The 13,942-nt window shown below is 41.8% G+C and overlaps 1 protein-coding gene across 11 annotated transcripts in view; it reads left to right on the plus strand.

The window, feature by feature from the left end:
• The window catches only part of MYCBP2 (MYC binding protein 2), a 342,387-nt gene that overhangs the window by 298,541 nt on the left and 29,904 nt on the right, over positions 1–13,942 (plus strand). For all 11 annotated transcript variants that reach the window (XM_085852542.1, XM_085852550.1, XM_085852551.1 and 8 more), the window contains 4 exons: positions 1,425–1,490; positions 1,577–1,825; positions 3,843–3,932; positions 9,973–10,053. In XM_085852542.1, coding sequence (XP_085708668.1) covers positions 1,425–1,490; positions 1,577–1,825; positions 3,843–3,932; positions 9,973–10,053 — 486 coding nt within the window. The remainder of the gene's footprint in view (positions 1–1,424; positions 1,491–1,576; positions 1,826–3,842; positions 3,933–9,972; positions 10,054–13,942) is intronic.

The following is a 13,942-nucleotide window of genomic DNA, read 5'->3' on the forward strand; positions in this document are numbered from 1 at the left end:
ATCTACGTCATAGCTTGGCTTGTCGAATTGCTACGGCGAACGTAGAAATGAAAAAAAGTTATAACTCCACGCTATAATTCCACAGTGCCCCTATGGCCTGTAAAATATAGCCATACGGCGTAGGGCCTCCCTGAGGCCACCTCAGTTTCTCTGCGGCCGCCGCACGTTTCTGTCAATTCAGAGGGCATACGGCCGCCGTATCCTCGCCGTAGAGCAAATGTGACCTCTGCCTTACCAAGGCCTGTCGGTCCAAATGAACAATTTACTGCCTCGCTATTTCTCAACACACACTGTGCTAATCCAATGAAAGAAACACATAAACGAGCTGGAACATTTAACAAAAGGGATATTTATTTATAATGGGGGAGGGGATCACGCAAGAAGGCAGAGTTAACCGAATAAAAGGAAAGCAATTTACACACACGGCACTTCAACGTTTCTACTTAAAAGATGGGCCCACACACAGACACGCCCCCCCCAAAGAAATGGTGGCCACGGCCTTTATTGATACCCCCAGCTCGGAGGGAAGGTGAGCTGTAGGTAAGAGACTGGCTTGGACCTTTCTGCTTCATGCGGTTCTCGACGATCTGGCCTGGCGGGACTCGAACCTGCAACACGATGCCGCTCCAAGCACCACGTACGGAGGGTGGCGTCGGGCACTGGCATGCTCCACCGGCAAAACAGGCGACCAGGTAGGCAAAGCTAGGCAGGCAGGCAAGCGATTCTCCTCCGGCTCGCAGGCAGGCGATTCACGGCGGGAAGACTCTCTCAGCGGGTCGCCCCCACACAATTATCCCTCTTTCTTGACAGGTGGGAGGGATCCGTCTCGTGTCATCGCCTCATTGGACAGGCATGTCGGGCAATCTCCCGGCCATCCGAGATTGGTCGGGGGTGGGGGGGTGGGGGGGTGCTCATGTCTCCACCCCTCGACCAGGAAGTCGAGCAGCAATATGTTGCGTTGGCTCCTCATTGGCTGAGAGGTGGCAGACGTGCTCGCACCCCTCCGATTGGCTGAGAGGGGCGCCATGCCCGTATTTGGAGCAAAATCCAAGACGCCAACGTCCGAAGCAACCCCGCCTGGCACATTGGACTCCGCCCCTGGCTGTGCTTGACACGCATGTGCGTGGGAAAGGCCGATGGTGAAGAAGTGAAGATGGACGTTGTTGTTATTGAAGTTTAAAATGTAAAAATCCTAACTATAAAATAACTCACCGCGCACGTACAATTAATCACCCATTAAACATAAGATGGGACCCTAACTAGAAACACATACCGATATAGCTGATCTATAGGACTTGGCTGTTGTGTGCAGTAAGCTTCCAAATTTGCAACAATATGACTGAGAAAAAAACATTTTGCATATTTTAAATATTAAGACCAATTTGTTAACATGTTTATTTTGCTTCTTCCTTCCCTATTCTCAGAACAAAGTGAGCTGTGTCACATTCTTAGCCGGTCCTACATTGGATGAGCTCTGCAAAAATAAGCAGGTTTGATGATCTTTCTTCCAGTTGTCCAGTTTTGTAACTGCCAAACCCAGGCCTGCCATTAGCCTCTTTTGCTTTCTCTTCCGTAGGTGGAGCTGGATTCCCGACATATAGGCTGGGTGAGCTGCGAGCTGTCATGTATGGTACCCACAAACGCTTCTGTGCTGCGCATCGAGATACGTGGGCCAGAAAACACCCTTCGTCTGCGTCAGGTGAAGGTCCTTGGATGGCGTAATGGTGAAAGCATACAGCTAGTTGGCCAGCCGTCTGCAGCACTGGCGCAGCAAAGGAACTGCGAGGCGGAGACGCTGCGTGTTTTCAGGCTCATCACTTCCCAGGTCTCTCTCAATGACTGTTAAAGTTGATGACTGGATGTGTTTGTCTACTCCTCTATTTTTCGAAGATTTATAAGCACAGCATAACACAGTGCTTGGAGCTCATTTTTTGCCAAAAAGTATGTTTTTAGAACCTTTTATGTACAAACCATTCCTGGTGCTGTGTTCGCGATAAACGTTGAGACAATTTTTTTAGATAGTTAATTCCATTGAGGGACTTTGATTTTTATTATCCCCACGCTTTTTGAGCAAAAACAGGACATTGTAATTGTCTTCCTTTGTCTGTCTGTCTGTCTCATCATGCTCTCCCATCCTCAACAGTTGTGCAGAAATTCACCAAACTTGTTAGTTATGATCACAACATTACCAGAAAGCACCCTTCGTCTATCATTTTTGGCCCTGGCATGAACTACTCGACTTTGCTCGAATTGCCCTCATCAAAGGAGAGGGTATTGCTTTTGGGTCCCTTTGTTTGTTTGATTGTTTGTCTGTTTGTCCTGCACAGAACTTTCATGTTTTTCTCCGTAACCGCTTGGCGGATTGAGACGAAATTTTCACCATATAAGTGACTATGTTTTAATCTTAATGACGTCATAGGTCACATCTTGTGGCAGCCATGTTGGAAAAAGGAAACGCTTTGGACCTCTATCTCTGAAACCGCACCAAGGAAAAAAATTAAAACTTGGCAAACGGCAAGTATAACTCGTGAGGAACAAGTGATTTTTTTAGGACGTCATAGGTGCCTTTGTTATGACGTCATAATTGCATGTGTAGAACGCTACATCTGATCAGTATGAAATTTTGAAAGTCATTTAGGGATAAAATGGTCCACAGAAAAATATTTATGATGTCATCGGTCACGTGATTCGGCAGCCTTATTGTTAAAAAAATAAAAAATAAAAAAACCTTCAAAAATCTTCTCTGAAGTGGCAGAACAGATTGAGGTGAAACTTTACACATATGACCATCTATCTGTGACGAACAAAAGGTTCACACATATGATGTCATGGGTCACATGGTGTGGCATCCATATTGGATTTACCCTCAAACCTGCAAAAATCTTCTTCTGCAGAATGGCTCGATAGATCGAGGGGAAACTTCAGTCACACAAATGTTCTCCAAGTCTTGAGTGTTTTAGTTTGTTGAGGTATAATTGATAGGTCACATGGTTTGGCAGCCATATTGGATTGAAGAGAAATATTAAATAATGTTTTCTCTGGAACCGCTTAACCAATCAACGTGAAACTGCACATTTATCATCTAGTACTGATGAAGAATAGATGTTTTAAGTTTCAACTTGATTGGACACATGGTCTGGCAGCCAGAATTATTTAATATATTTGATCTGGGGTTTTTTGTTGTTGTTGTTGTATATTTATTTACTTTTTTAATTGGGCTCACTTGGCTGTGCCTGAATGGGTTTGAGGGTAGAAGAGTAGTAGCTGTAATATGAATCCTATCCAGGTTCCTCCTGATGACTTGATCTTTGCTTTTTTCTTTTTCGTGTTCCTTCTGATTACTCCAATGCAGGACTGTACACATTTTGTCTTCCATTTGATTTTAATTTAATTTATTTTAATCCCATTCTAAATTCAATTGTATAATAATGAAAAACGTCATGGGTCAAGGTCAAGTGTCCATTCAAAGTGGGATGTCTTGGTACCTGGTCATCATTGCCAGCAGTTATAACGTGGTAGTTCTAGTTATGTCTTTCATTAATTATGTAACACACCAGTGCACAAACACCATGCAAAATACACCCCACAAAACTACACAAAACACCACACAAAACAAGTTCTGGTGAGGTTCTGCAATCTCCGATTGCTCTTTCTAGTTTTGTTTGCTTTTATTTTGTGCCTGAATCCAGCCCAGTAATTACTGTGAACACCTCTTTCCTTTCTGTATGCACATGCAAGTATATTTGTACTTTGTGATTGGGTACTGAAAAGCATGTCATCTTAATACGGAGCACAAATGAGCACTTTTTGAATTTGATCCCTTTCTGTGCTGCTTTATCCAGGTGTTTGGAAAGCTGATCTCAGGAGATACTGAGTCGACACCGGATCAAGAAGACAAATGTTTGGTCTTGTCACCAGATGCCGATGAGAAGGTGCAATGTTTTTGGTTGGGAAATTTGTGGAAGGCCATATCGACCCAGGCTTGAAGGAGTTTAATTTGTGCCGGTGGCTTCACTGTACCATGCCCGGCTCATCTAAGCTACCAGATTGCTCATGAATTTAATGTCCTGTATTTCCCATCGGTACCTGAGAATGAAAATTTGATTTGCATGATTGCTGCAGCAGATAAACCAAGAGCATTTATTGACAATTTTAATCTCAGTTTGATCAGCAATTTAATGATAAGTAAAAGCTCAAGTATAAACATGTTAAAATGCAGACTATGTTGGACCATCTTGTGGTCCAACATAGTCAACATTTACATTTCGTTTTGAAAGCCACACTGGAATTTATTTCACATTTTTGGTTCCTTTGTTTTATATTTGTAGGACACCGTAGGTTGACACGCTGTACAACTCAAAAAGTTGTGGATGAAACTTTGGTGGATGAGTTGGTTAGGTAACAAAAACAAGCCGATTAAATTTTCGTTTAGGTCCGAATCTAGGTCCTGCCTGTCAGTGGGATGTGTTTTAGTTTGTACGAGCAGAATTCAAAATGACTGAGAACCGCAGTTGGGAGAATTGACAAATGCAACCAAATGCAAGTTTTCCCCAATACATGACAAAGGTGCAGAAAGTCCATCATTTCAGCCACAGAGGAGAACAAAAGACAAAGCAATGAATCTTTCTCCTTTGTTCTTTTGCCAATTCTCGATGGAATAATGAAGGACTAATTATCGAAACACAAGTTCGCTTCGTAAATTATGGTTTAAGGTGCTGTCACACCTTGACGATTTAGCCAGCAATGGCAACATATAAAAATGTATGTAAAACGTTGGCGTCCGCTGAAATTTTGATGTTTTTTTTTAAAGTTTTAGTCGTGTTCATAATGTGTTGGTCATATGCATAACATATTAGTAACGGGCACAGAACGTTTCATTGTCTTATAGATAACTTATACCAACGAATGCTTAGCCTGTTGTCGGCATTCACAACCTATGCCCAACGATAGTTTAACTTAGGCATAGCACGCTGCACGTATCGCCGATGAACTCATGGCGTAGCCTGTTAAAAATCTGCCGCACGCCAATTTAAATCATAACCGCCTGAGAATTGGAAGTGTCAACATCGCAGTCACACCTTGACGATTTAGCCAGCGTATGCCGACCTATGAAAAATGTGTCTAAAGCGCTGGCACACGTCGAATACGGTATGGGTAAGTTGTGTATACGTTAAGAGCACGCTGAAAAACGATGAAATACGCTGTCATATTTCGTGGTACGTTTAGTACGTCGTGAATTTTCAAGCATGCAGAAAATTTTACGACGTACTCGCCATATGGCTCACACGTTCCGCTACGCTGGGAATAAGTTCTACGCACGATATGCGATCGTTGACACACGTCGACACAAGTTCCTTGTAAGTTACTCATAAGTCGAAACACGTCGAGGTAATGTTTAGCATACCCGAAGCTTATTTTCTCCGTCAAGGCACATTTTCTTTTTTTCTCCTTGGCTCCGTGAAGGCACGTGACGAAATATCTGAAGTTGTTGTTGTTGTTTTTTTTGTTTTTTTTAGTCTCACGAATTTTAAAATATATTCGGACATTTGCTTTTAAGTTTCGACGTCGATGTGACAATAAATATTCACAGAGGAGGAACGAACAATAAGACATGAGCAAACTGAAGAGGCAATCTGACGTGACGTAATGGCACGTGACGAAATATCGGAAGTTATTGTTTTTTTCTTTTTTTAAACGCTGCCAATACGCCATTATACAGTAGTAGTAAATTAGAAACACGTTCAGTAAGTTCTGTGGTCGTCCGGAAGACATCAATCAAATACGTCTACATACGTCAATATGTGTTGGAGGTACGTTACACATAGGTTCAAAGCACGTTACTCATAGGTTAGAAATAAGTTTTGGGTACGCTAAGCATTACCTCGACATGTTTCGACTTATGAGTAACTTACAAGTAACGTGCCTCGACGTGTGTCAACGATCGGATAACGTGCCTCGACGTGTGTGCAACGATCGTGTAACGTGCCTACAACACGTTACTCATAGGTTATAAATAAGTTTCGGGTACGCTAATCATTACGTCGACGTGTTTCAACTTATGAGTAACTTACAAGTAACGTGTGTCAACGATCGCATAACGTGCCTACAACTTATGGCCAGCGTAGTGGAACGTGTGAGTCATACACTGGCATACGTCGTAAAATTTCAAGCATGCTAAAATTTGAGGACAACCGCAAAATATGATGAAAGCCAGCATACTACGACGTATGGCAGTGTTTTTCAGCGTGCTCTTGACGTATACAAAATTACCCATAACGTATTCGACGTGTGCCAGCGTTTTAGCCCAATTTTGCATACGTCAGGCATACGTTGGCTAAATCGTCAAGGTATGACAGGGCCTTTAGGTATGCTATTATCACTTGTCTCCTGCCTGTTTAATTTTTATTGTCAATTATAGTGATGTAATTACCTCTGCCACTGAAGGTGGATAGATGCTATGTTTTCACCCCAATCTGTCTGTTTGTTTGTTTGTACTTGCAAAATCAAAGATTTTTCAAGTGTATTGGTCAGTTGATTTTGTTATTCTGTCTGTCTGTCTGTCTGTCTCTCTGTCCGTCTGTTTGTTTGTCCGTTCGTTTGTCTGTCGCCGACAGGTCACAATTTTACACCGATCTTCACGAAACTTCACCACATGGTAGAGTTTGGCATAAGCAAGAAGCTTTTGTTTTTGAGGTCAAAAGGTAAACATAGGCCAACGGTCAACAACTTCGGTGAGATTTCTAAAATCCTCAATTTCATCTGATTGACTAGAAATTTGAACAGGATTTTCATATGAGCTTACTGAATTCAACCACCAATTGTTTTTGAGGTCAACATTGGCCAAAGGTTAACAACTTAGGTGAGATTTCTAAAATGCTCAATTTTCTTCTGATTGACTTGAAATTTGAAGATTTCTATTGCATGTCACGGAATTCAACCAGCCAATTATTTTTGAGGTCAACATAGGCTCAGGGTCAACAACTAAGGTGATATTTCAAAAGTCCTCAATTTTCATACCATTTACTTGACATTTGAAGAGGAGTTGCATATTTGTTCATTGAATTCAACCACCAATTATTGTTGAGGTCAAATTTGTTTTATGGATTTTGCAAGTATCGTGCTCTGCACGTCTTCTTCTTGTTTGTTTGTGAACAAAATATCTCAAAGAAAGTTGTGGACGGATTCAGACGACATTTGGAGGAGAGGTTGGATGTGTGAGAAGGACGAAATGGTTAGATTTTGGTTTCAATCCGGATCTAGATGTGAGACTTTTTCAGTGATTTTTCACCATTGAGAGATGGAGCCAAAATGACATGAAGCAGGATATCTCAAAAAGTGGTGGATGGATTCAAACTAAACATGGTGGGCAAACTAGGAATAATTGATTCGATTTTGGTGAAGATCCGAATCTGGATACAGATCCGAGAATTTTTAAAGTGATTCTTCATCATTGAGAATCACAGCCAAAAACGACATACAGCAGTATATCTCAAAAAGTTGTGGATGAAACTTGGTGGATGAGTTGGTTAGTTAACAAAAGCAAGCCGATTAAATTTTCGTTCAGGTCCGAATCCAGGTCCTGCCTGTCAGTGGGATACAAAACGTAAACTAATCAGCCTGGTTAGGGTATGCGCTCTACCGAGTGCCCTTCTAGTTTTTAGTATAAACTAGCTTGGTTTGTTAAACCTTAGGATTCAGATCTTTATAACAGCAGCTTTAGTTAGATTTAAAGCTCTCACCTGCCATTCCATTGTCTTAATACTTACGCCATCATATGTTAAGGAGTTTGTCAGGCAGATAAGAAGCTTCATGATCTATTTTTGACAATATAATCCTTTCATTCCCCAATCATTCAACACATCTTCAGAACATGTTCTATTCTTGTCATTCATCTTTATTAGCCCCCGTTGGACTTGGTCCGAAACGGGCTTATGGATTTGGTCTCGATTTTTGTGTCCGTGCGTGTGTCCGCAACCATATCTCAGCCATGTATGAACCGATTTTATTCGTACTTTGCACAAAGACAACACATGATTGCTTGCATAAGCACATCAGTTTGTTTTGCGATGCGATCAAAGATGGCCGACTGGTCTCATTTTAGTTGTGAAAAACCCGATGTTGAACACGCCCTCAACCATTTCTCAGACATGCATTTACTGATGTTGCTCAAACTTTGCACACAGATAACAAATGACTGCTTACATAAGCACGCCATTTTTTTGTTCAACATCAGATCCAATATGGCTGACTTGCGGCCGTTTTAGTTGTAAAAAACACAATGTTGAACATGTCCTCAACCATTTCTCGGACATTCATTTACCGATGTTGTTCAAACTTGGCACACTGATAATGAATGATGGCTTACATATGCACGTCATTTTTTTTTCGAGATCAGATCCAAGAATCCGACTGGTTGCCATTTTGTTACTCAAACGTGTCCCAAGCATTTCTCGGACATGCATGGTCCAATTTTGTTCAAACTTGGCACAAACACAGGACATGATGGCATCAACGTGTACCTCACTTTATTTTGCGATCTGATTTAAGATTTCTGACTGGTAGACTGGCGGCCATTTTAGTTGTAAGCATATATGGGCATGCCCTTTAACTCCGCATTACTAAATCTAAATCTAAAGCAAAATTACTAAATCAACGGGGATGATGACATTTTATGTCTTTTTTTCCTGGTTATTATTGTTATGATATTTTCCATTCTTTTTATTTGCGACGTGTCACAGGTCTACAAGGGCTCCCTGTGGTTGTTGTTGTGGTTCGTGTTGGGGATAGATTTTTGAAATGTGCAATCATTGGTCGGACAGCTGTCGGACCCCACCCACTTTTGTTGCTTGATCACCCACCATGGCAACCAGACAAAATAATATGGCCACCATCTTGGTTTTCTCGTGGGCCTAAGACATTTGGCCTGGAGGCCTCTGCTGATTATACACTGCCCGGGTTTGTTGCGTCAGATTTCCACTGGCTTTGTTTGGATGGAGTGTTTTGATGAGGGACCCCAAAAAATCTAATCAATGTCAAATAAAAATTATTAGCAAGGTTTAATCCAGGTCGTCAGCATGCACGGAACATGCTTCCCTAAAAAACGACCGCGTTTTGGGATTAAACAATCCATAATTGTTTGAAAAATCAGCTCGTTCTGATATACCCATGGCAGAGGCTGACCTGGATGAGAGGTGTCGAGTTCATCTTTTAATAGCGGATTAAATGTGTGTTTCCCAATCACGCTGTTCATCTTTTAAGAGTGCTTTAAATGCGTGTTTCCTAATTAGCCCATGACTGGATATTGTCACAGGTTGTGACCTCAGTGCGGTTATTCTTGTTTGTAACAAGGTCAAGGCTTGTGGAAGAGCTACATTACTGAACAGATCAGGACATGACAGAACAAAAGTAACAGTAGAGAGGGGAGGGGGAAGAAACAACAACAGCGGAGTTGAAGGACAAAATAGAGGGAGACTTGGACAAACGGGATGTCGGGAAGAATGTGGGATAAGGGAGGACGCATGGGGTGGACAAGCTAACTTTGGTAATTTGGAAGGAAGTGAGCTTGTGGCTCTGGTAGGGGGGAGGGAGGGGGACACATTTTTATTTTCTCACTCTGATGATGGCCTTAAGTCTGCCACACTTTTATGATCCTCATTCCTCACCCCCCCAACCCCCCCCCCCAAACCCCCTTCCCCTAAGCAATTACATCGTTGGCTTTGACAGATTTATTTATTTATTCTGGTGTTGGTATAATGTTGGCATGATGGGCCGAATAGCCTCCTCCTGCGTCAAATTTCCTTGTGATTTTTTTTTTTTGTGATCTTACAACTGTGGGGGATTTTACAGAGAAACTGGCTTCCAAAAGTTTGGTTATTAATGTGTGCAAGGAAAATTCGAAGTTGTTTTTTTGTTTTCTACAAGAATGCGATCGAGGAAGCCCTCTTAACTGTCACCTTCTTCCTTGTTTTGCAGGCAAAGTCTGATGCTGACCTGAAAGAACACATGGTTGGAATAATTTTCAGCCGCAGCAAGCTTACCAACCTACAGAAGCAGGTGAGCAGAAAAGATTTGTTATATGTGGTATGTACGTACGTATGTAAGTATGTAAACGGTAGAGTCCAAAAGTCTGAGTGCACTTAAATCAATGCGAAGCTTTCTGTTATGTACCGCAATTTCCAACAGTAATTTCTCATCATATCAAATATATTTATACATATTCTTTTATTTATCTGTTGATCTATATCAGTATTTTCCAGGGTTTGTGTATTTATACGTTATTTTATTCATGACCGAATCGTAGCACCTGGAGGCCCCAATTTTTGGGTGTACAGTGCCTTCAGAAAGTAATCACACCCCTCGACTTTTGTCACATTCTGTTATGTTACAGCCTGAATTTAAAATAGATTAGATTAAAAATTTTTGTCACAGATTTATGCAAAGTGCTCCCGAATGACAGAGTGAAAACATATTTTTAGGAAATTTTACAAATTAATTAAATATGAAAAGCTGAAATGTCTTGCGGCAATAATTATTCAACCATCTGAGTCAACACCGGTACTTTGTAGAAACACCGTTGGCAGCGGTTACAGCTTCGAGTCTTCTTGGCTATGTCTGTATCAGCTTTGCACATCTAGATTTGGGGATTTTCTCCCATTCTTCCTTGCACATTTACTCAAGGTCTGTAAAGTTGGATGGGGAGTGTCGTGAACAGCAATCTTCGAGACTTTCCACAGACTCTCAATGAGATTCATGTCTGGGCTTTGGTTGGGCCACTCGAGGAGTTTCATGTTCTTGTTCTGAAGTCATTCCAGTGTTGCTTTCGCTGTATGTTGGTGGTCATTGTCCTGTTGGAACGTAAATCTTTGCCGCAGTCCAAGGTCTTTTGCACTCTGAAGCAGGTTCTCCTCAAGGATTTGCCTGTATTTGGCTCCATTCATTGTTCCCTCAATCCTTTCAAGTCTCTCAATCCCTGCCGCTGAAATGCATCTCCATAACATGATGCTGCCACCACCATGCTTCATGGTAGGGGTGGTGTTAGATGGCTGATGAGCTATACTCGGTTTCCACCAGACGTAGCGCTTTGTATTCAGGCCAAAGAGTTAAATTTTTGTCTCATCAGACCACAGAATCTTTTGCCTCGTGCTCTTGGAGTCTTTCCCATGCATTTTTTGCCAACTCAAGGCATGCTGTCATGTCCTTTTTCTCAGGAGTGGCTTCCTTCTGGCACTCTCCCATGAAGCCTAGGTTTGTGAAGTGCTGCAGAGATTTTTGTGCATAGGGCACATACTCCAATCTCAGCCAAGGAACTCTGTAGTTCTTTCAGAGTGGTCATTGGTTTCTTGGTCACCTCCCTGACCAAGGTCCTTCTTTCCCATTTGCTCAGTTTGGTCGGATGGCCAGCTCAAGGACGAGTCTGGGTAGTTCCATATTCTTTACATTTCCGAATGATGGAGCTCACTGTGCTCTTGGGAACTTTCAACACTCCAGAAATTGTTTTATACTCTTCACCAGATCTATGCCTCCTCACAATTCTATTTCGGAGTTCTATGGACTATTCCTTGGACTTCAGGGGTGGAGTTTCTTCTCTGACATGCACTGTCAACTGTGGGACCTTAAAAAGAAAGATGTGTTTCTTTCTAAATCATGTCCATTCAATTTAATTGGCCACAGGTGGACTCTAATAAAGTTGGAGAGACATCTCTAGGATGATCAAAGGGCATTGGATGCACCTGAACTCAATTTGGAGTGTCATCGCAAAGGGGTTGAATACTTACTGATGCAAGATATTTCAGCTTTTCATTTTTAATTCATTTTTTTTAATTTCTAAAAACATGCTTTCACTTTGTCATTATGGGGTATTTTGTGTCAATCAGTGATAAATATTAAAATAAACACATTTTAGATTCACGCTGAAACACAAAATGTGACAAACGTCAGTGGTTGTGAGTACTTTCTGAAGGCACTGTGGAATCTTCAGAATCAGGGCAAGGTTTTAAGCTTCCACACGTTGGCCTTGCTGTCCGTTTCAAAGCCCCCAAAGGCTGCCATAAAGTGGATATTAGTATGTGGGGTCAGGCAGTGCTGTCGCTGGCCCGCAGGCAAAAGCTAACCACCATGAGGCCAGTAACTCCATAGCTTTTCAATGTCCAACACGTCCCGAAACCACTGCCGGGAAAAGCTCGCTCAGCGTGGCAGCGCCTGGTCGCCCCTGCTAGTTATCAATATATTAATGCTGAAGGACCAATTTTGTGCTCCTCCTCGTGGTCGCGTCACGTTTTTCTCGGTACTGTGACCTGGACTGAAAGAAACTTCGTACCTGTAAGAGTGCATCGCACATAGTGGCAAAAGTCAAACTTCAACTCTGAAGCAGAATAAACACTTTTCATTTTACATTCGTTTACATGGCGACGTGTGACGTCACCGCTGAGAGGCGTAAGGACATCATGACATCATCGGTCATTCACTGACGTCAATACGTCTGTCGTCGACAGACCGTCACCGCTGAGAGGTGTAATTCCACTCCTCGAAAATAGCGTCTGCAATGTAAAACCCTCTTCTGCACATGCTGACTACCTCAGAATGTGAATGTGACACAAAAAAATGTAACAAAAAACATTGTATCTATCTTCTATCTATATATTAATACTGAAGGACCAATTTTGTGCTCCTCCTAGCGGTCGCGTCACGTTTTTCTCGGGACTGTGACCTGAGACGTTTTGACACAGTGTTTGTACGTCAAAGGAGACACGTGCACAAATCAGGGGACTTCTTCACAAGGAGTAGTGTACACCAAAAATGTCGTGTACAAGGACGTTTTGTAGGCCTCATTAGGTAAGGCCATGGAGTACATCGACTGGGATCCAGCTCTTTCAAGAGATGCCACTGGTTGTCATATTGGGCTCATGGAACGGAATCCGTCTGTGACGGGGTTTCGGCTAGTTATTATTATTGACTGAAAAAGTCTTAACAGAATAAATGAATGATCAATACATTCTTGGGAGATCTAAAATGTATGTGTGAGAGAGAGAGACACACACACACACACACACACACACACACACACACACACACACACACACACACACACACACACACACACACACACACACACACACACACACACACACACATACACACATACACACATACACACATACACACATACACACATACACACATACACACATACACACATACACACATACACACATACACACATACACACATACACACATACACACATACACACATACACACACACACACACACACTATATTCTCCTTTTAGTCATCGATGCAAAGAGAGATTTGGTTTTATGCTTCTTCTGATGAAGTCACCAGAAGCATTACATTTTCGGCTTGTCCATGTGTCCGTGGTAAGTTTTCGTCACGCGATAACTTAAGAACGGCTGAAGGGATATAGTCAAACTTGGTACACGTATTATAATGATGCAAAGATGAACTGATTATATTTTATCATCAAGAGATAAACGGTCAGAGGTCATACCAGGTAAAAAAAATGTTATTGAGATTGGGATTTGAACTAAACTAAGTACATGTACCATGAAACATATGTACAGATTAGATATTGAGCTGAAATGGTCTTGAGGTTTTTGGTGAAAGTTAGAGTTAGCAAAGACTTAATGTGGGCAGAGGTACATTGGTCGACGTGGTAATGTCAAATTTTGTCGAGTTCCTTTTATAACTGGAACGGTACTCATAGAATGTATAGTCTCGTCTCGCCCGTTCATTCTGAACAAAAATTCCATCATTAACTGAATACGCTACTATTATGGCCCATATACCCATATCATCTATGAACCCTATTATGTCACGTAGTTTCTGGACATCATAAATTTAATCCTTCACTCACATTCGGTCATTGGTCGTAGGTCATAGATAAGAAGTTTTAGATTTTTTGGATAAAGATTTCAATTTGACCA

The sequence above is a fragment of the Eptatretus burgeri genome, chromosome 13 (genome assembly GCF_056783735.1).
Source record: "Eptatretus burgeri isolate ZD-2024b chromosome 13, Ebu_testis_v1, whole genome shotgun sequence".
NCBI lineage: Eukaryota > Metazoa > Chordata > Myxini > Myxiniformes > Myxinidae > Eptatretus > Eptatretus burgeri.